Raw genomic sequence first — 22,073 nt, forward strand, 5'->3', positions numbered from 1 at the left:
ATGGCAGAGCAGTTCTTGGCAAGAATTTAACAACAAATCTTGACATGAAACTGTGTCCCTGCTGCCCTGTGTCTGTCACCGTGTTGTTGAGATTGGCCTGGACGTGTTGGCACGTTTCACTGGATGGTTTGTGTTGCAGTCATGCCCATAGCTTAAAATTTTATCCCCTCAGAGAAAAGATATTGGAATACTGTGTTTTCTCTTTACTCAGGGTTTGCATTTGGAGTGGTGAAATTTGCACTTCATTGTATATTCTGAAGGGTTGGCAAGTGACAAGTCACCTGTCCTTCCATTTTAGAGATGGAACATCAAGGTATGAGAGAACTCTGTTGGCTGAGTACAGTAGCTCATGCTTGTAATCCCAGCACTTTGGGAGGCCGAAGCAGGAGGATCGCTTGAGTCCAGGAGTTGGAGACCATACTGGCCAACATGGTGAAACTCCGTCTCTACTAAAATTAAAAAAATTAGCCAGGTGTGGTGATGTGTACCTGTAATCCCAGCTACTCAGAAGGCTAATATGGGAGGATCACTTGAGTCCAGGAAGTTGTGGCTGCAGTGAGCTATGATGGTGCCACCATACTCCAGCTTGGGCAACAAAGTAAGACCGTGTCTCAAAAACAAACGAACAAACAAAAAACAGACACCACAAGAAGCCTTGGAAGGCAGAGGGACTGGGCATCATTGAGCACCAGAGTTGGCCAGGCCTGGGAGATGTTTTCTCAGTTTGATCTTAACCATCTTGGGCAGCAGGTAGTGGTAAACTCTTTTACAGACAAGGAACTGAGTTTGCATAAAGCATGTCACCTTCTGAAGGCCACCCAGCTGGCAGGTGATGGGGCTGGGAGGCAACAGTAGGTTTGTCTTCCCTCCAGAAGTTCCTTTTATGTCACACTGTCTCCACAGTTGCTGGAGATAGGTATATTAATTTTTTTTTTTTTTACTTAGCTATATTGAGGTATAAATGGTAACGGGAAATTATGTGGATTTAAGGTATGCAATGTGATGGGTGTTTTGTTGTTGTTGTTGTTCAAGACAGGTTCTTGCTGTGTCACCCAGGCTGGAGTGCAGTGGTGCGATCTCGGTTCACCACAGCCTTGACCTCCTGGGCTCAAGTGATCCTCCCACCTCAGCTTCCCCAGTAGCTGGGACTACAGGCACGTACCATCATGCCCGGCTAATTTTTATATTTTCTGTAGAGACGAGGTTTTGCCATATTGTCCAGGCTGGTCCTAAACTCTTGGGTTCAAGCGATCCTCCCACCTCGGCCTGCCAAAGTGCTAGGATTACAGGTGTGAGCCACTTCACCTGGTCACAGATCTCACTTTGAAGAAGAATACTTGCAAACATGTGACCCATTTGCCCCAGATTTTATGGACGAAGGGAAGGATTGTCATTCAGTGACGGTGATGGCGTGGTTTCCCTGGCCGAGTGAGGACAATGGCCTCATGGAGAAACCCTGAGATTTTGCTGCCATTGTCAGCATCTTCCCTCATCATCTCACGTCTGGGACAGTCCTCTTTAGGTCCTGGGTATAAAAGCTCTGAAGAAGCAACCAGGTTGCAAGTGGAAGTTTCTGCAGCAGAGGAACGGTCGGGTGACACTTCCATGGCCCTCTCACAGCCGCTGCACCTTGAAAGTGCTGCGGTCCTTGGGTTGATCCAGGTTCTCTTCACAGCGACTGCCAGAGGAGCCGAGGAAGCACCTGCATTTGGAGCTATTCAGTGCATCCTGGAACCAGTGTTTGACTTATTTTCTTAGCATAAGTAGATTTCTACCTAATGGGTCATCAGTGTTTTCTGGGGCTGAGTCATTAGGGAGGTGGGAGGCGGATCAATTGTTTAGACCAGACATTGCCTCTGCAGTTTGCCGAAACCACGGCTTTTGTTTTCTTTGAAAAGGAAAATGTTGGAGTCCAGTAGACTTTCTTAAGCAGTGTGGAGGCAACTCATGAGCCGTGGGGTTGGGCGAGGAAGGGAAGTACATTCTGTTCAGAACCCTGGGGATGTTCAGAACCCTGGGGGTAAATAAGGAAGCTCATCGGGGATCAGACCAGCAGAGGGACTGCCTTCCTTGGCTGCCTTCCCCCCAGGAGGTATTCCCAGGAACAAGGAAGCTCATCCCCTCTTAGGTTCTCACCGTGCATCAGGCGTTGTGCACAGGTTCCCACAAGGGGTGTCACGTTCTCCTCACAGCTTCAGGAAATCTGTATCATTAAAGTTTCCACTTGTAGATGAGAAAACTGAGTCTCAGAAAGGCTGTGTAATTTGTGTGAGGTCACACAGCAGCATTCACACCAGGTCTCCCAGAACACACAGCCCATACTATATCCCCATAGGCAAATCAGAAATGGCTAGCTTGATAAGGGACATCATCCTTGACCTGTTGCCTTCCTGGGTGGCAGGGGCCTGAGAGATGAGACTCTATGGAATCTCTCCCTGCAGACCCCTACCCCATCCCCACCCCCAGACCCACCTTCCATGTGGGAGGCGCTTGTGGAATATTTATTGATTGAAAGAGGTTGAAAGAAACATGTTTAACAACATATGGCCCAAAATCATAACAGTGTTTCCAGATGGAGGATTCATGATGCTGCCCTGCAGCTTAGAGCCCCCCAGATTAGGAGTGTCACATGGAGGGAGAGGTTAAAATTGTTCCACCTGTGGCCGTCATGGGCTGTCCTAGGACTACACACAGACAACTTTGAATTCAGTGGAAAGAGACCTGCGCCATCATGACTGTTTCATGATAAGTGGCAGCCGGGCATGGTGGCTCACACCTGTAATTCCAGCATTTTGGGAGGCTGAGGCAGGTGGATCACCTGAGGTCAGGAGTTCGAGACCAGCCTGGCCAACATGGTGAAACCCCGTCTCTACTAAAAATATAAAAACAATTAGCCAGGCGTGGTGGCGCATGCCTGTAATCCCAGCTACTTGTGTGGCTGAGGCAGAAGAATCTCTTGAACCTGGGAGGCAGAGGTTGTGGTAACCTGAGATCGTGCCATTGCACTCCAGCCTGGGCGACAGAGTGAGATTCTGTCTCAAAAAAAAAAAAAAAAAAAGATTATGGGTAGTGAGTTTCTTGTGAGTGGAGGTGTTCAAGCAGAAACTGGGCAGTTACTTGGTGGCTCTGTGAGTCAGGACTCTAATCCAAATGACAGAAAACTCAAACTGCGCTTAACAAGAAATGAAGCTTTTTGATTGATGAAAACTGGACATCCAAGGATTGCTGTAACCTTTGGCAGGGTTGCATCCAGAGGTCAGATGAGCAAATGTGGATGTTCTCTTCCTGCTGTTGCTCTCTGCTTTGTTTTTTGTGGTCTTCATTCTTAGGAAGGCTTTCTCTATATGTGATGGATCCTAGCAGCTCCAAGCTTATGTCCTATGAGCTTAGCAATTCTTGTCATGAAGAGAGGGTTTCTCTCCCAGTAGCTCTAACAAGATTCTTGGAATTGACTCTTATTGGCCTGACTTGAGTCTTCTGCCATCCCTGAACCAGTCACTGTGGCTAAAGGATGAAATACACTGATTGGCAGGGCCAGGGCACGTGGCCACCAGTCAGTGGGGGCATTTGGTCAGCTTCCCCAGATCACTGGGAAGAGAGGTGGTTTCTTAAGAAAAAGCAGGATTCCATTAGCCAAAAAAGAGGGGAATTCATCTTGGGCAGAGAGAAAAAGAGAGATGTTCACCATGAGGGTCACTGAAAAAGGGTCTTTTAGCATCAAATGAGGAATTGGAGACGATCACTTTTGAGATTGAAATCCAAGACATAATGATCAGGTTTAGTTTCTTAGCCAAAAATTGTTTTCATCATCGTCATCTTCTCTATCCTCCTCCCCTTCTTCTCCTTCCCTGGAGAAACTAACTAGAATAGAATGCAGCTGTAGAAATCCTGGTTAATTTCTCAGATACAGAATCTGGTCTCTGCAAAGGAAGGAGAATTTCTATTGAAGCCCGACCTTTTGTTTGAAGTCCTATTCTCTGTAACGGGGCATAAAGACAATGTTCCTCAGTCAGTAAGCATTCCTAACCTTGAGCTCTAGGATGTAAGCTCAGAGGAGGAAGGAGCTTTTATCTGTTTGTTCCCTGTTGTATCCCCAGTGTCTAGACAGTGCTTGGCATGTAATAGTAAGGATGGATGGATGTGGGAGACAGAATGGGAAGAGCATGGTTTTGCATTGAACAGATTTGTGTTTGGAGTTCTGGAAACGTTGGTCTGTGAGTCATCTGGAGCAGAGTGACCACTTGGGGGCAGTGTGAGGTTATTATCAGTAACTTGCACCTGGTGGCCAGGTAGACAAGAGGCTAGAACTGCGAGAACAGTCGGGAGGGACTAGAAGGGACCATCTCCCCTGTCTCTCTTTCACAACCCCGGCAGCAAACATCTCTAAGAGTCTGATTAGGTCACCCAGAGCATGTGGTATCTTGGGCATTGAAGCATCTTTGTGGGTTCTTGAAGGCCTGAGATCCTCCAGTGGAGAGTGTTCCTCGGTGTCCCGCTTTATAGCCTTTTATGTGGAGTGTTTGCCTTCCATCCACTAAAGGGGCCTCTATCCTTTGTCTGTCACCACTGGCATCTTTCCTCTATTTACTTCACCATGAGGTTGTGAGAACTCATCCTACAGTCTCTTCTAAGCCCCTATTTCCTTACCTGTAGAATGGGCATAATGCCTTGAAGAGACGTGATGATTACAGTGAAGGAATATTGATAAAGGACCCAGAAGAGTGTCCGGCCTGTGGAATGCATCCAACCTATGGTTACTATTATTATTAGAGCCCAAGGAGAGATTTGAATTGTATTTGGGGCTTTCACAGATAAATTCATTAGAAAGTACTGCCTGGGCCCATATAGCAGACAGAATACAAGTCTTGTGATGGATAGACCTGGGTTCAAATTCTGACTTCACTACTTGTGATTTGTATGACCTTGAACAAATGATTTAATGTGTCTGAGCCCAGTTTCTTCTTGGGTAAAAGGATATCATGATACCTACTTCCTGTGGCTGTTGCAAAGCTGCCTTTAACAAATGTCTTTGGCCTCTGTGCCTTTCCTCAGACTTTCAGGCCCATTGTGAGAGAGCTAGGAAGATACAGGGTTGTCAAGTTGACACATGTCAGAATGGGGTTGGTTCTGCCACAGTAACAAATGATCCTCAATCTTGGTCTTTAACAAAATAAAAGCTTACTTCCTGTTCGTATGTGTCCAACATGGGTTGCCCAAGGGCAACAGTGGGACCGTTCTGCTCCACATAGTGACTCAGAAATCTAGGTGGACAGAGGCTCCCATCTTGTGGCCACACCATGGCTTTCTCACTTAGTGTTACAGGGAAGGGATGGTGCAGGGTCACACGCCAGCAGTCCTATGCTGTCACTCAGAAGAAACATTTGTCAGTTCCACCTGGAGCTCGTTGGCCCTAAGTCAAAAGCTTGTGCCCTGTTGTGCAGAGGGGGCTGGGAAGCTTGGGGAGCAGGTATGGTGCCTGGTGAGCACCAGTATCTCTGCCACAAGGACCCACTTGTTGTCTCCATGACATTCCCATTGTAGAGATTAGAGCAGCTGTGGGCTAGTGACTCTGTAGCTGCCAGGTCATTTCCAGCACAGTGCCTCGTGCCAGGAAGTAAAGAAATTTAGGCTTGAGACCCCAGCTTCATAGATGCTGCTGAGAACGTGAACTCTTTTACCTCTCCCAGATTCTGGGAGGTAGATGTGGTCTTGTAATGCTGACTGTTGAATAGAAAACAGAAGAAGATCACATTTGATGAGCCACTCTGTTGGGGGTGGCCTAGGCAGGGAAGCATTGTGATACTTTTGCACTTACCTTCACTGCGTATATCATGGGGATGTGAGTCACCCAGAGAAAAAGTTTTATTGCCTGTTGCCCTCTGCAAGGGAAGAAAAGTCACAGATGTCTGCTGCATGCCTCCTGAGGGCAAGAGTGTATGCTTGGCATTTTAACATACAAGATCTCAGTCATATCTTCAGTGTCCCATGGAGAGAAGAGATTACAGTCTCCATGTTGCTGATGAAACCATGAGGCTTAGGGGTGTTCAGAGCTGTGTAGAAACAATGGCTGCCCCGTTCATGGGACACAGCCAGTGAAGTGTGGTCCCAGATTCAAGCCCTTAAATTCCATGTTGTTGTTTTAAACTATACCATCTCGTCTTTCCATTGTAATGTCTGTGGGGCTTAAGGAAGTTGTAGGGATGTGCCCAGTTCTGTGTGTCAATCAAAGCTGTAAGAATCAGAATCTTGTGTCTTTTACGAAGCTTGAGTTGTATATTGGCTCATTTAGTCCTCATAACAACGCTATCATGTAAGAGCTCCTATGGCCACCATTTTTCAGATGCAGAAACTGAGGTCCAGAGAGGTTGAATGATTTACCCAAGGTCACCCAGCAAGTTACTGGCAGACTGGGACAGAATCCTGGCCGTCCAGCTCCAAGTTCATCCCCCAGACCAGTACCCCACAGTGCTCGCTCACATTTGAGCACAGTCTTTCCTCTGTCCAGGTGCTGGTGTTCATGAATTACTGCTTGGCACAAATGAATGGCTGCATACCCCTTCCTGGGAGGAGCAAGCCAGCCTTTACCTGAAGGAGGCTCTTGGCAGCTTTACGGGAGTGCTGTTGGGTATGAGAAAGAGACTCTCAAAGGAAAACAACATTTTGATGCTCATAAAATTTAATGTTCTTTCATTTACTGTCTTTCTCTTGAAACTTGGACATAATTTATTGAGCCCGTGGTTGAAATATTCAGGAGGTCTCTGTGTGCTACTTCGAAAGGAATATGATTAAAAACACACACCAGCCTCCACTGATTTCTCAAGACATGAGAACATGACAAAGAGCCACATAATTTCAGAATTCACATCTTTATGTGAAAGCCTGTGCTTTCCAGCACCTTGCAGAATGAATGGAAAAGCAGCACTTCAGGGTGAAATGTTTTCCAGAAAACTTCTGACTTGGTGTGCTAGTGTTAGCTTCACGGTGCTAAGTAACTTCTGTGTCCAGCAACCTATTCTCGGAGATAAAGAGAAGCTGCCCCAGGCCCTGTGCCAGGCTGGCTGCTCTGAAGTCACATCTTAACCATGTTTAAAATCCTGCTCGATACGGTGGAGCCCCACTTTATAGCCGAGGAAATGGGAGCAGATGCATGATGGGGCTTGGGTGTGAACCTGTTCTCATGCCTCCTGCCAGCTGACCTCTGCCTGCCTTTGGCCTCAGCTTAGTATCATAAGCCCTAGGACGGGTAGCTGCCTCCCCTTCCTGTTCCCAGGGACCGTAGTCTTCCTGCTGTGCCACTGGCCACTTTGTCTGAGAACCGTTGACCACCTAGATCCCCACGAGATAGGGAGCTCTGTGAGGGCAGGGGCAGGGGCAGGGTCCTTGTCACACTGATGCCCAGAGCTCAGATCAGTGCCTGGCACACCGTTGCTCAATAAATGTTTGTTGAATGAATGAAGAAACGTGAATGAATGACTGAATAAGTAAATGAATTAGTGCTTCCAGGCCTGTGCAGGGAGGTGCATTTGACCTCTTCTATGGTTTGGCTGTGTCCCCACCTAAATCTCATCTTGAATTGTAGCTCCCATAATTCCCACATGTTGTGGGAGGGACCCAGTGTGAGATAATTGAATCATGGAGGTTGTTCCCCTCTCCTGTTCTTGTGATAGTGAGTCTCATGAGATCTGATGGTTATATGAGAGGTTTCCTCTTTCTCTTGGCTCTCATTCACTCTCTTGTCTGCCGCCATGTAAGATATGCCTTTCGCCTTCTGCCAGATTGGGAGGCTTCCCCAGTCATGTGGAACTTGTGAGTCCATTAAACCTCTTTTTCTTTATAAATTACCCAGTCTTGGGTATGTCTTTGTCAGTAGCATGAGAACAGACTAATACAACCTCACAAAGGGAGAGGGTTTATAAAATAACCCCAGAGCAGAGAGAGATTGTCCAGCATGGTGGTGTGAGAAAGGACTCTGGTTCCAATCCCATGGCCTTTAGTGTTAGCTTTGCCTAGGACTAAACCTCCGTGAGCCTCCATTTCCTCAATCTGTAGATGGAACCACTAGCTAGAATATAGAAACCAGGAGGGCAAGAGTCTCTCTTGTTTGCTGCTGTATCCATAGTGTTTAAAACAGGGTTTGGCAAATGGTAGATGCTCAGTAGATGTTTGTGGAATGAATGAATGAATGAATGAATGAATGAATCTGAGAATTTTCAGATATTGAAGATTCTTAAGAAGGAGCCATGGACAGGCCTTGTATGGATAAGTTAACACAAGGATGGGGCTTAGGGTTGGGTCTGGCGTCCAATACATGCTCAGTAAATGTTTGCTCTTAATGACAGTGGCCTCACTGTATCCTCCTCTTCCTCCTTCTCCTCCTGGGCTGCCTGCCCAGCAGGCTGGAGAAGGCCTTCTGTGCTGGGGAGGAGAGGAGGCCAACGCTGCACTGCCTTCTAACTCCCAGGTCTTGGGAAATCAATAGCCGTCCTCTGCCAGCCAGCCTGTAACCACTGTGCTTTTGAAAGGAGAGGCCAGCAGAGCCTTTTTAAAGTAATTCCGGCCCCATTTTCACAGGCCTAGCCGAGCACCATGTTTTGTGCTTGTGATGGAACTATAATTACACCCATTGTGTGGCGCCAAGTAAACCACCTCATATGCTACGTTTAAGGAAAGAGGCCTCTGCCCCTTTTTCCGCTGACCCTCCCATAATCCATGCAGCAGAAATAAGCCCTACAAGTGTCTGGTGTTGTCAGTGGCTTTGGCAGTGATCCCCAGTAACACACGTGGAGTTGGGTAAGATCCTGTGCTCTGCGCTAGAGCTGTGAACTGCCCAGGAGACATTACCATCTGCAGAAGTGCATGCTACACCTTCTTCTGGGGGAGCCTCATGTAACAGATAGAACATGGGTCTGGGCATTAGCTACTGCAGCCATCTCCATGTGACCATGGGCAAGTGTTCTAGTCCCTGTGGGCCTCAGTTTCCTCCCATATAAAATAGGGACAACACCAGCACCTAGTATGATGTCTAAGACTTCTGTGTGCGGTTGTGCAGGTTGTACACTGCACAACAGCTTATGGCTCTGGGGGGACCAGTGGGAGCTCTATCTAGCCATGCTCCACTCACCGAACTCAGATATCATGGGTCTGTGGCCAGTCGGAGCACTTCCTTTTATTGCATGAAAGAGCCTTTATGTCATACGTGACGTACTTGACATTTAGTAAGTGCTCAGAAAACAGTAACTGTTGTTGCCACTACTACTGGGGGGTGATCTGTGGAGGAGGTGGATGAATGGATCGAAGGCGTTGGGCAAGGAGATCAACTGAGATTTGAGTGACGTTGTGAAGGGTGGATAGCATTTTAGGATGTGGGCATAGTGGGAAGGTGGGGGTGCAGCCGTATTCTCGTTCCATCCATGTCGGTCCTTCTCTTGAAATGTTTTCTGCCCTCTCCTCCCACCTCCTCTCCCACCAGTTGCTTTTATGCCATGCCAAGAAAATTAGTGGAAAGCCATTGAAGAATTTTTTTTTAAGTTTGGATTGTGGACAAATGTGAATGTGGACAGAATAGTAGAATGCACCTCTGTGTGCCCAGCACACAGTCCCATCAGCTTCAGCAGCCACCAACCCAAGCCAGTCCCACTCCCCCCTCCCCACCACCATTCCTAGTAGTATTTTGAAGCAAATTGCAGACATCATGCAATCTAGTTTGTAAATGTTATTGAAGGATTTTAAGCAGTAAAGGGTGTGATCCTGGGTTTTAGAAAGATCATTTGAGCGTCAGCTGGTGGCAGGGGCAGCAGGGAGGCGGTGGTGTTTGTCTAGGTGGGAGGGGGCTTCTGAACCTAGGTTTGGCCACAAGGATGGAGGAGCGGGGACAGACCTTGGAGAGATGAAGGATGTAGATTCTACAGGACCAGTGGTACTGGACACTTCTGCTGGTGCCTTTTTAATGGATAATTATGGTAATTAACATTTATGGAGTACTTTATGTAACCCTAAGTTAAGCACTTCTTTCTTTTATTATTTAAACCTCGCAAAAGCCCTTTGAAATTTGCATCGTTGTTAATGTAATTTTATGGATGAGAAACTGAGGCCCAGAGAGCTGGAGGTACGTTGTCCAAAGTCACATCTAGGAAGTCAGGAATGGTGGGTTTTAATCCCAAATGGCCTGCCTCTGGCGTTTGCACCACGCCACACGCCCTCTCCCGTACTGCTCTCACAGGACAGGTGTGAATTGGGGAACCCGCTTAAAGACCCTCACAGCTGCATGAGTGCCTCTTATGTGTTCTTCTTAAAGGAACACACCTTTCAGCAGAGGGCTGGGGCTCCAGGTTTTGTTTTTTGCTTTCTTTCCCCTGTTATTGCTTACCAACCACCAGGAAGGTATTGGCTGCTATTGTAACATGGTCATTTCTGTGGATTCTGCCTTGGCTCTTGGAGGGCTGTTGTGGGGGCCAGGAGAGCATCAGTGTCTCCAGGCGGGTAGCAGCTGCTGCTCTATGAAGCCTCCCTCCCTGGCTTGCCTGTGTATATTCTGAAAGGCCACATGTCGGGAGAAATGATGACCAACATTGGGGCCTGAGACCTGGCAGCCCCGTGGCCAAGCGATGACGGTCACCTAAACCTCTGCTTCTCAGAGGCGTCCCCTTACTAACTGAGCTGTTGTTAGTGATGGGTGTTGTCCCTCTTTGAACTGTAATCCCATCCTGATGTGTGTAAGCATTACCTCTCGCCATCTCAGTGTTCTGAGTGCTGAGGGGCTTGTTGCAGAGGTGATCAAGGGAACCTTTGAAATGTGAAGTTATCACCAGGGTTACTTAAAAGCCTCTGCTTAGTGACTCTGCAGACAGAGCCCACACAGCACTGTCTCGGTGGCACTTCAGGATGATCTGCCCCACAGGTCTCATTTGAATTTATTACATGGTGGCTTTATGGTGCGGCATTGAGGAGGATGAGTCCCGAGATTCCAGAGCACCTGGCTCATCAGGGCAAGCCTGAATAACTTCCTGGGGCCAGCCGTCCCCACAGCAGAACCAAAGCAAAAGGTGTATTGGAAGGAAGAAAGAAACAGGAGAGACTCCAAAGATGGGAGGTGCAGGACCATGAGCCTCCATGCAGGCTCTGGAGCCAGACTGACCACCTCCCTCCCTTCCAGACTGCATGACTTGGGACATTCGAGTCACCCTTCTGAGCCTCAGTTTTCCTTATCTGTAAAATGGGGGTAAATATACACCTCCCAGGCTTGTAATGTCTGCTAATATGTAAAACACTTAGAGTGCTATCAGACCCATAGCAGGTGCTCATTCTGTTACATCCTGTCTGCATCATGGCAGGTACTGGTGACTGCCCGAGAACTCTTTCATACCTTTGTACCTCATGACAAACCTGTACAATAGGTGACAATAACCTCATTTGACAAATAAGATACCAGGAATTAGAGCTGGGTGCGGTGGGTCATGCCTGTAATCGTAGCACTTCGGGAGGCTGAGGCAGGAGGATTCCTTGAGTCCAGGAGTTCAAGACCAGCCTGAGAAACATAGCCATATCCTGTCTTTTAAAAAAAAAAAAAAAAAAAAAAAAAGCTGAGCATGGTGGCACATGGCTATAGTCCCAGCTACTTGAGAGGCTGAGACAGGAGGATTGCTTGAACCGAGGAGGTCGAGGCTGCATGAGCTGTGATTGCACCACTGTACTCCAGCCGGGGCAACAGAATAAGACCTTGTCTCTGGAAAACAAAATTAAAAAAATAGGATACCAGGAATCAAAGACGTGTGATTCTTTACACAAGGTCATCCAGCAGTGAGTAGACAGGACCTGGATTTGACCTCCAGGGCCTCATTTTTCTCCTTGACATGGAACATCCGGAAGTCATGTCTGCCAGTCTCCTGGAATGTCTTCATGCTGGGATTTTCGTTTGAAGCTGTTGTCGGTGTTGCCTTCACCTGAAGCAGAAACCATTTTGGAGAAGGCTTACCCTAGCTGCTGGGGAGCTCCTAGACTCTTCTCTGGGAGTCTGCTTTGGCCTTGCATTGGCCGAGGTTCTTACTTACTCTACGTACCCCTTCCCTTACTGCTAGGGTCTCCCTGAGGGGGATGTGGGAGCAGCCAGAGCCCACATGGCTTTTCCCCTCTGCCTGCTGATGGCAGCCATTCACTGTGGCATTGACAGCGCCTTTCCCGGCTCTGTGTGTGTGTACATGTGTGTGTGTGACAGTGTCCCTTACCTTTGAGATGCTCCCAGCCCTCCATCCCTGGTTCAGCACCCTTCCAGGTCCTCTGCTCTTCACTGATACCTTGAGATGCTAGCTCAGCATCACAGTGATGGCGTATGCTGAGAGGGAGGAGAGAGGAGTGTGGCCAAGAACATAGGCTCGGGAATCTGAATCCCAGTTCTGCTGCTTACTTCCTGTGTGGCCTGGGACAAGTTGCACACCCTTTCTGTGCCTCAGTTTTCTTAGCTACAAAATTAGGGACAGTAACACCACTCACCTCCCAGGGGAGTTGTAGGGTACAGGTGAGTACTGCTCGGAGAGGAAGTGGAACGTTCCTGGTGCGCAGGGAGTGCCCCCTGAGTCTGCCCGCCCCTCCACACTGTCACCATCGCCCCTCCGGGAAGACAGCACCCTTAGTTTACAGAACACTTCCCCATTCCTCAGCTTGTTTAAAAGTCTTGTGGCCTCCCAGTAGAGGAGCAGAGAGCGCTGAATTAAGAGCAGGAAGCTTGGTGTGTAGTTGTGGCTCTGTTAGGGAGTAAAATAAACTGTGTAGCTTTAGACAGGCCACTTGCCCCCACCAAGCCTACATTTCCTCAAATGGGCACAGTGTTTCTCTTCCTGGGTTATTTATTTGTTGCCTGAAAGGCCATGTGACCAGAACAGCATAGGCTTTGGAGCCCTAATAACTGGGATTCAGATTTCACTGTCACTCCCTGGACCCACCGCGCCAAGGTCAAAGAGTGCTATGGCTACTAGAATTCCCTGAGGATTTCCTGTGACTCTGTGTCTAGTGCTGGATCTGGACACCCATTATTTCAATGAACATTTCTAGTTTTCTTAGTTTTCAAGGCTAAATGGACACTGTAAGACAATGTACAGGTTGAGCATCCCAAATCCCAAAATCCCAAATTCAAAATATTCCAGAAGTCAGCATATTTTGAGTGCTGACATAATGCTCAAAGGAAATGCTCATTGGAGCATTTGGATTTCAGATTTTCAGATTTGGGATGGTCTTCATCCTGTAAGTATAATGCAAATACTCCAAAATCCAAAAAATTCAAAATCCAAAATACTTCTGGTCCTGAGCATTTTGGATAAGGGATACTTGTATAGGCATCTAAAAGAATGACAGGTGTTGATAGCATTGGTTTTATCTCATTTTTCTTTTCACCTCTCTTGAATTTTATCCAAATGTGTCTGTAGTTTGGCTTTTTTTCATTATTTTTTATCCTTGTTTTTCATAATTATTAATGCAAGAGATTGCTTCAGACACAGCACTTATAGGTCAGTGCTTCTAAAACTATGGGAACCAGTTTTCTTTTTAAAAAAACTTTCAATTCATTGCAGAATGATATTTTTATAAATCACCAAAAAACAGTCTAGAAAAACCCTGAAGCTCCTGTTTCACAGCAATATGAAATTGCTTGAAACATTTCTAAATGCTTGCTTCCAGTTTCTTTCCTCCTCTGATGTCATACTGGTAGAAAACAGGTGGCACACCCACACCAGTTTGTGGGCCACCCTGTGCATGTCACTGTCATAGAGTCACTTGCCGTGTGTGTGTGGCACTTGCTGTGTCATTATTGAGGTAGCAACACTGCATGTGACAGTTACAGTTGGCCCTCTTTATCTGCGACTCTGCATCTGTGATTCAACCAGCTGAGGAGCAAAAATACCGGGCGGGGAGAATGCATCTGTACTGAACGTGTACAGACTTTTTTCCTTCTCTTTATTCCCTAAACAATATGGTAGAACAATTATTTACATAGCACTTACATCATATCAGGTACTGTAAGTAATTTAGAGATGATTTAGAGTATACAGGAGGAGGTGTGTAGGTTCTATTGCAGATACTAAAACTTCATTTAATAGAAGGTACTGGAGTGTCCATGGATTTTGCTATCCGTGTGGAGTCCTGGGACCAATCCGCCACCCATACCAAGGGATGACTGTACCGCCATCCGCTGTGGGCAGGCAGGGTTCATGCCATTTTCTTCTGGCTTGTGGCTTTGTTCACATCAGCGAGAGTTCAGAGGTGGAGAGGTGACAAGTGGAGGAGCTTCTGCAACGTCCCCGTTTTACAAATGAGGAAGCGGAAAACTGTTTCCTACAAGTAGGGAATGGCCCAACTGCCGTTCAAAGCTGAGTCTGTGAAATGCTCCTTTTGTGTTTACCAGTGGCTCTCAACTCTGACTGATCATTACAGTCACCGTGGGCTTTAAAAAGTACTTCTTTGAGGTCCTTCCCCTCAGTCTACTGAATCGGAATTTCAGGGGCCAAGACCCAGAAATCCGCATTTTTCAGAAGCCCTCCCAGTGACTAGTGATCAGCTTGGGTTGGGAGCCATGAGTCTAAACTATGCCACTTCCCTCTACTCTGCAGTACAAATGAATTGTCCTTAACCACCAAAGGGATCATCTTCCTACCATATCCCAAGAGGGAGTGCAAAGAGCACAGATAGTAGGGCCATTAAGGTGGAGGTTCAAATCCCCACTCTGTCACTTCCTTGTCCTGACATTTGAGGCTTATAAGCCAACCTCCCTGTGCCTCATTGGTAAGGAAAGCATGCCAGCCCTGCAGGGGGATTGCAGGAATTACATGAGCTGGTGCACCTAATGCCTATAAGAGGCCTGACACTTAGTTGGTGCTCCGGAGTGTGTGAACGCAAAGTGGGGACTGTCTAGGTTCACTTTTTAACAAAACAGGTGCAACACCATCATCACAGAAAGAGGCTTCAGGCCCCTCCCCACAACCAGAGTAAACTGGGCCTGAAAACGGGTTGTGAGTTTTATAAAACGTAACAGATTCTAAGGCATCAAAGTGAATAATCTTGGAGAGTTTTGAGTATGTGACCCCCAAAGAGCCTCAGTTGCTATTGAAATTTTGGGGGGTGTCTTGATCTAATTAATCAAGAAGCATCTAATTTGTTAGCTGGAGGAGGGCGAAGCATGATTTACTTGAATGTGATTAGATGGAGGGAACATTCTGATATGAAAGGAAATGCCAGAGGCATTTTTGAAAAATTTGTAATCCTTTTGTGATTTGGCAGGTAATTATAATTCCTGGTATTTTTACAGACTTAAAAGTTTTCTCACAGCCACATTATTTTTGGAGATCATCTTTCCTGATACTCCAGCTGGAAGGAATTGCTCCATCTCCTAAAGCTTTGAAGGCATCATTTTCCAAAGCCCAACTCAAATGTCACTTTCTTGGTGGTGCTTTCCCCCATCTTTTAGGCCAGGGCTACCAAATAGGCATCATCTTGCTGGTCAACACACTGATTGGTTATGACTGCCTAGGTATCTTCTTGAGGAACAGTGATTGATTAGTGCTGTCTGCCAAGGGAATAGCGGGCAGGGGAGTAGTGGCATCCTGAGATACTTACCCAGTCCCCTTTGATAGGCACTGAGGTGGATCCCAGCCATTTGGAGTTAAACTTGTATTTTGAGCTCACATGCAAGTAGAGAGGCAGGATTTCTGCCCAGCCATGATTTGTTAAATCAAAGGTGAGTGATTTAAAAAATTTGATAGACTTGGAACCCACCCAAATGTCCAACAATGATAGACTGGATTAAAGAAATGTGGCACATATACACCATGGAATACTACGCAGCCATAAAAAATGATGAGTTCATGTCCTTTGTACGGACATGGATGAAGCTGGAAACCATCATTCTCAGCAAACTATGGCAAGGACAAAAAACCAAACACCGCATGTTCTCACTCATAGGTGGGAGTTGAACAATGAGAACACATGGACACAGGAAGGGGAACATCACACACCGGGGACTGTTGTGGGGTGGGGGGAGGGGGGAGGGATAGCATTAGGAGGTATACCTAATGCTAAATGATGAGTTAATGGGTGCAGCACACCAACATGGCACATGTATACATATGTAACAAACCTGCACGTTGTGCACACGCACCCTAAATCTTAAAGTATAAAAAAAAAATTTGATAGATGTTGCCAAATAGGCAAGTTACTTAAACTTCTTGAATCTTCTACGTTCTCTCCAGCCCAAAAGATGAAACCCAGATGATGACGCATAGTCTTTGCACCTCGTTAACTGATAAGTTGTGCACCTTCCAAGCACAAGTTCAGAACCACAACTTCTGCTGGCTAGGTGGTGTCCTTGGGCCTTTTGGAGAATCAAGGCTTCATTCTTGGTCCTCTGTCCCTTGCTGGGCTGGGTTTGTGGCTGTGTCAGCCCTGGTCATTGTATCTCCACCTGGCATTTACTTTTGATTTGTCACTGTCATAGTGTTGTCAAATGGCATCTCCTCCTTAACTACCTGCAGATTGATTAATTTTCATGAAATACAACAACTGAGGATAGAAGGAAGCACATCACACTCTCAAACTGATGATGTCAGGACACAAGTGCCTGGTGGGGATATAGGCGTGGGATATAGGCGTTGGATATGGCATGGGAGGCTGCCTGGCATGTCCCAAGGCTCATTAGATAGGTGACTCCCGAATGTTAACTCTTGGAGGGGTGGGCCTTCCCTGACACCCTGTCTTCTCTCCGAGTCACTGTATCATAATTTACCAAATGTCAAAGGATGTGAACTGTGTGGCTGTCCTTCCTCCTCCCTAAGATCCTAGCACTGTGCCTGGAAGATGGCTAGCAACTCTGTGGTGCTCTTGCTTCGGGGCACACTGAGTGCTCCCCACAGCATTTCTATCTCCTTGGTGTGGCACATCATGGCCTTTCTCCATCTGGCCCCTGGACACCTACTTGTCTGCCACTTCCTCCATGTCTCCTGTCATGATCACCCATGTCATAAAACCAGCTCTCATCCACTGGGAACTTATCCTGCCCCAGATGTGCTGCCAAGCCTGCTAAGTGCGGCATCTCTTGCCATCCTCACAGTGGCCTGGTGAAATGGGTGTGGTTTTTAATGCCCATTTCATAGACGCACAGCCACAGGCTCATACCACAACACACACACTGTCAGTAACTGATCAAGCCCAGGCCCATCTTGCACCAAGGCCTGATGCCTGAACCACCTCTCTCCGCCTCCTCCCTGCCAGCCTCTGGTGCCGGCATTTGTACCTGTAGTTTCCTCCACTGATAATACCTTTCTCTTCCCTGTCTCCAGGGTGACCTCTTATTGCTCAACATGTTTATGGACCAGAAAAGGCCTGTGGGGACTGAGTGAGTTAGTGAGACCCCAAGAGAGAGAAGGGGGATTGGAGAGAAAGGCTGGGGCTGCATCTTGAAGGAGTTTGGGTTTTACTCTTAAAGCAGTGGAAGCACTGAAAGTATTAAACAGCAGGTGACAACATTAGATGTTACTTTGGGAAGATCATTGTGCCTGCTTGGAGGAGAATGGATTGGAGGGCACTTGTTCTCTCTCTGTCCTGTTTTCTGTGGGTGTTGAAAAATAAGAAGGTCAGATGAGAACCCATAAGTGCCCTCAAAGCCTAGTAAAAATTCCAAGAGGCAGTGGTTGTGCAGCCTACTTTTATTTTTGTGATAACAGGAACTATTTGTGATCTCACATTCTCTCTTCTGAGGCTCTTTCTGAGTCTTGAATTTATTTCTAGTTATACTGGAGTTTGGAAATAGTTATTCGAGGAACAGTAAGCTCAGTATGGTTTATGTAAGATGAAAGCTGTTTATACCAATGGCTGTAGGTAGGGATATGTGATATAAAAACTCAGAGTTTCAGAGGTTAGCTTAGTAACAATGAACATCATAGTTTTAATGGTTGCTGGAAATTATTTGATCAAATTTTGTCTCTTAAGTTGCATGGGATTTTTCCTTTTCATTCCCTAGTGAAATGAAAGATTTGCCTGATGTGGTCAAGTTCTGCTCTTCTGGCTGTGGAAGAGAACCAGGGTTTTGACAGCTTATGGTAAACACAACTTGGATCTGGGATGTTTCGATGTTTCTTGCATTTATGGAAAATTGCAGTAACACTCTGGCTCCCACTGCAAAACAAAACAGAAAGAAAACACAAAACCCTGCTTGGCTTTGGAAATGGCAGTGGCATTTATTTAAGGCTCACGTTTTGTGGGGGCACATTGGCAGGTATTTAGCAGTAATATCGGCAGCTGTGGATTTCTGGTTTGCTGCATGGTGAATGGATTCACATGGATTCACAGCCTAGAGGAAGCTCATGGAGGGTTTATGTGATCTCTGTGTGGAGGCGGCACATAGGCATTATTAGCAATACTGTATTTGTTTGTTAAAGGCCCAAAGACGATCGACTCAACCTTTTCTTATCCAAAAGGAATAAGGTAACAAAGGAATATTAATTTTACATCTGTACAAAGAAAAAAGCTGGCAGAAAGGCTCAGTGACTTATTCTGCCTTTGTTAATTGCATGGTTCTTGCAGTATCTTTTGTGTCATTTTCACTTACTATTTCATATTTCACACTGGTTTGAAAGCGTCTGTACCTCAGGGACAGAAGGGGGTACCTTTGGAGGGGAACTCACAGAGCAAGTTACTGGAAGCCTGATATATTTCATGTTGATTGCACAGTGGCTCCCTTGTATTTCAGATGAAGAATTTTAATTCTTTATAAAGGGTCTAAGTGGCTTCTGTCACTGATGAAGGGGAGCTCAAATAAGGAAAAGTAGAAAGAATGAGAAGGAAACATACCCCTTTGGCTATCATTCATATCTTGGCGGATTCTCTTCTGTGACTTACCCTTCATACAACAACAAAAAAAGAGGGCTCCCTTTTATTCCTCCTCAGGTATGACACACATTTAGCGACCCCTGTTTTTTCCACAGAGCTTCTCCCTGTATCCCTCCTTTACTCTGACAGTGTCTTCTATAGCTCATGTAAAGTACTTACTGCAAATGGCCTGGTATTGTTTTCGCACTGCATACAGTGTAGTTAGTGCTAAGGTGAGGCCTGGGGCGTTGGAGGGGTGATCTCTTGGGAAGGGCAGGGAGCTAGGGGTCTAGATTAGGATCTGCCTGACCTCGCATCCTGGGGACTTCTCTTAAAGATGCTTGCAGGATTCTTCCTTCAGGGTTCTTGGAGAGTGTAGGAGGATTACGTCTCACATTTCTCTAAAAGGCTTAAGTAAATTATAGTTGAATAGTCTGTACATTGACTATAGACCATCTGTAGTCACCTCCAGTTTTATTTATTGGGGATCAGCTGAGAATATCGAATAATTCAATTTGGAAAAATTCAGCAGCTTACAGCTGGCCCAAATGGGTTGCATGTGGGCAGAGTGGAGTGGCAGGACCACAGCGCATAGCCAGGGCTCTGGTGTCAGTTCCTTGTTAGATGTTTGACCTTGACAGAGCGAGATCTTATTTAAAAAAAAAAAGAGAAAAAAAAAGCCCAAGCTCCAAACATGATCTGATACTATCCTATTTGGACCATAACTTCATACTGTTGACTGTGAAGTGTCAGTATGAAGCAGGGAAAAACACATTGAGCTTACGGGTGGATTGCATGGTTCACAGGTAAGCAGCGTCACTGACTCCAGCCCCAACAGCCTACAGATGTTTTGCTGACAGGTGTCAGGAAGGAGAGTCCAGAGAAGGCAGGATTGGTCCCTGGGGAATGTCCGCCTCTAAGCCTCACCTTTCTGTGCTTGTGTTCCAGGTGGCGGAGATGCACGGCGAGCTGATCGAGTTCAACGAACGCCTGCACAGGGCCCTGGTAGCCAAGGAAGCCCTCGTATCCCAGATGAGGCAGGAGCTCATCGATCTCCGGGGACCGGTGAGTGTTCCCCCAACCCTGTGTGTCTACCCAGCCTCTGCTGCCCACAGCCCAGTAGATAAGCACAGAGACTCACAGAGCAAGCAACCATGCATCCACTGGCCAGATTTGCCCACATTCACCTCTGCCACATTTGCTTTTCATTTTTTATGGAGAGGGGGTAGAATAAGTAAAATGTTACAAGTTCTGTTGAAGCAACATTTCCTGTTTCTCCTTCTAGTCATCTATAGTTAAAATTGGCATATAGTCCCCCCTCCAAACCCATATTTCCATACTTTTCTACGTGGATAAATTTCCATGAGCAGTAAACAGTCTTGGTTTTGTGTTGTTAACTTTTACCTACATGGTATTACTTTTGTATGTATCTGTTTGCCACTTGTGTTTGCTTATTTGTTTTTAATTCAATATTGTGGTTTGAGGAGTAATCGACATACATCAGGTACAGGGCTTTTCAACCACAGCACTGCTGATATTTTGGATCATATAATTCTTTATTGTGGGGGCTGTTCTGAGCATTATGGGATGTTTAGCAGCATCCCTGGGTTCCACCCACTAGAGGCCAGTAGCTTCACCTCGCCAGGTTTTGACAACCACAAGTGTCTGCAGATATCGCCAAATGTCCTCCGGATTTCAGAACCTGGCAGAATCACCCCTGGTTGAGATCCACTGATCTAGATCACTTACTTGCTTGGCTCTGTAGTTCTCTGTTGAATGAAATAGCACAATATTTTGGATTCAGTCGTGTCTTTGTAAACATTTAGGATGTCTCCAGTATTTTGCTATTACAAACCACAATGCCGTGAGCATCTAACACTTGTCCTTTTGTGCAGACATATAATAACTTCCTCATTTTACAACTTCTTTATTATGTAAAATGCCCACATTTAGGCAGGCTGTGTAATGCATGCTCGTATATCCTTTGTCAGGGTGAACAATTATCCGTCCCGGTCAATTGTGTTTCAGGTTATCTACATCTGCTTCCTTCTCCTATATCACTTCAATCAAATTCTGGGTATTATTTCATGTATAGACATCTTTGTATTTATCTCTAAAAATACAAAAAAACCCACAATATCCTTATCACCCCCATTACCAGTAATTGCTTTGTGTCATCACAGTCAGTGTTCAAATTTCCAATTGCCTCATACCTTTGAATAGTTTTTTTGATTCAGGATCCATGTGAGACCCATGCATTGTAATTGGTTAATATGTCTCTATGTTGCTTTTCCTTTAAATTTTAAAAATTAGGGTAAAATATACCTAACATAACTTTTACCATTTTAACCGTCGTTAAGTGTACAGTTGAGTGGCATTAAGTACGTTCACACATTATGAGGCCATCGCCACCACCCCTCTCCGGAACTTTTCCATCTTCCCCGACTGAAGCTGTCCCCATTAAACACTCAGTGCCTGCTCCCCACTCCCCCTAGCCCTTGGCGACCATTCTACTTTGTTCCTCTATGAATCCACTACTGTCTTAGGTTTCTTTTCTTCAACAGAGTCTTCTCTCATCTCTCTCTCTCCCCTTCTCTCTCATAATTTGTTTACTGAAGACACTGGATTTGCCTTACAGAGGTTTTCAACCCCTCAGTTTTGCTGATGGTATCTCTGTAGTGTGATTCGATATGCTTCTTCATTTCCTGTATTTCCTTAAATTAGAGGCTTGGATTCAGGTTTAATTTTGCTGATTATATGACTGTGTTGTTGGGTGGTGTTTTCTGTCAGGAGATGCATAATGTTTGCTATCTTTTTGTGATATTAACAGCCATCTCTTATCACTTCCTGGGTCCATTACACAAACGTTTCTTTAAGGTCAGTACCTAAGTGTGAAATTGCGGCGTTTTAGTGTATGGCATCTTAAACTTTACTGAGTTTTGCCATTTTATAAAGTAAAAGCACCTATTTATTATCCCTCTGTTTGTGTGCAAAAGTTGCTGCTGACGCTTTTACATCCCTGCTGTGATATTTTATATATTTGTGTTTTCATCCGCTGTTCCTGGCCCGTAACTCCCATAGCCCTTGTTGTAATGTTGGAGTCACTTTAGGCCTCAGAAGAAGGCCTCAGAAAACAGACTCTCTCTGACCTTCTCCTGCTCTCTTTTCACCTCTTCCTTTTTCTACCCAAGGCAGGACTCTAATCTTCCCCTGCTATCCATAAAGAAATT

General features: G+C 46.0%; 1 protein-coding gene across 4 annotated transcripts in view; it reads left to right on the forward strand.

Moving 5' to 3' along the window:
• SNX29 (sorting nexin 29) overlaps nt 1-22,073 on the forward strand; it is a 593,890-nt gene that overhangs the window by 355,577 nt on the left and 216,240 nt on the right. For 3 of the 4 annotated variants that reach the window (XM_034939805.3, XM_034939806.3, XM_055099501.2), the window contains one exon: nt 19,792-19,908. In XM_034939805.3, coding sequence (XP_034795696.1) covers nt 19,792-19,908 — 117 coding nt within the window. Of the gene's footprint in view, nt 1-19,791; nt 19,909-22,073 lie in introns of those variants that run through there. The other variant, XR_010110475.1, reaches the window with a different exon arrangement.

This window comes from Pan paniscus, chromosome 18 (assembly GCF_029289425.2).
Source record: "Pan paniscus chromosome 18, NHGRI_mPanPan1-v2.0_pri, whole genome shotgun sequence".
Taxonomy (NCBI): domain Eukaryota; kingdom Metazoa; phylum Chordata; class Mammalia; order Primates; family Hominidae; genus Pan; species Pan paniscus.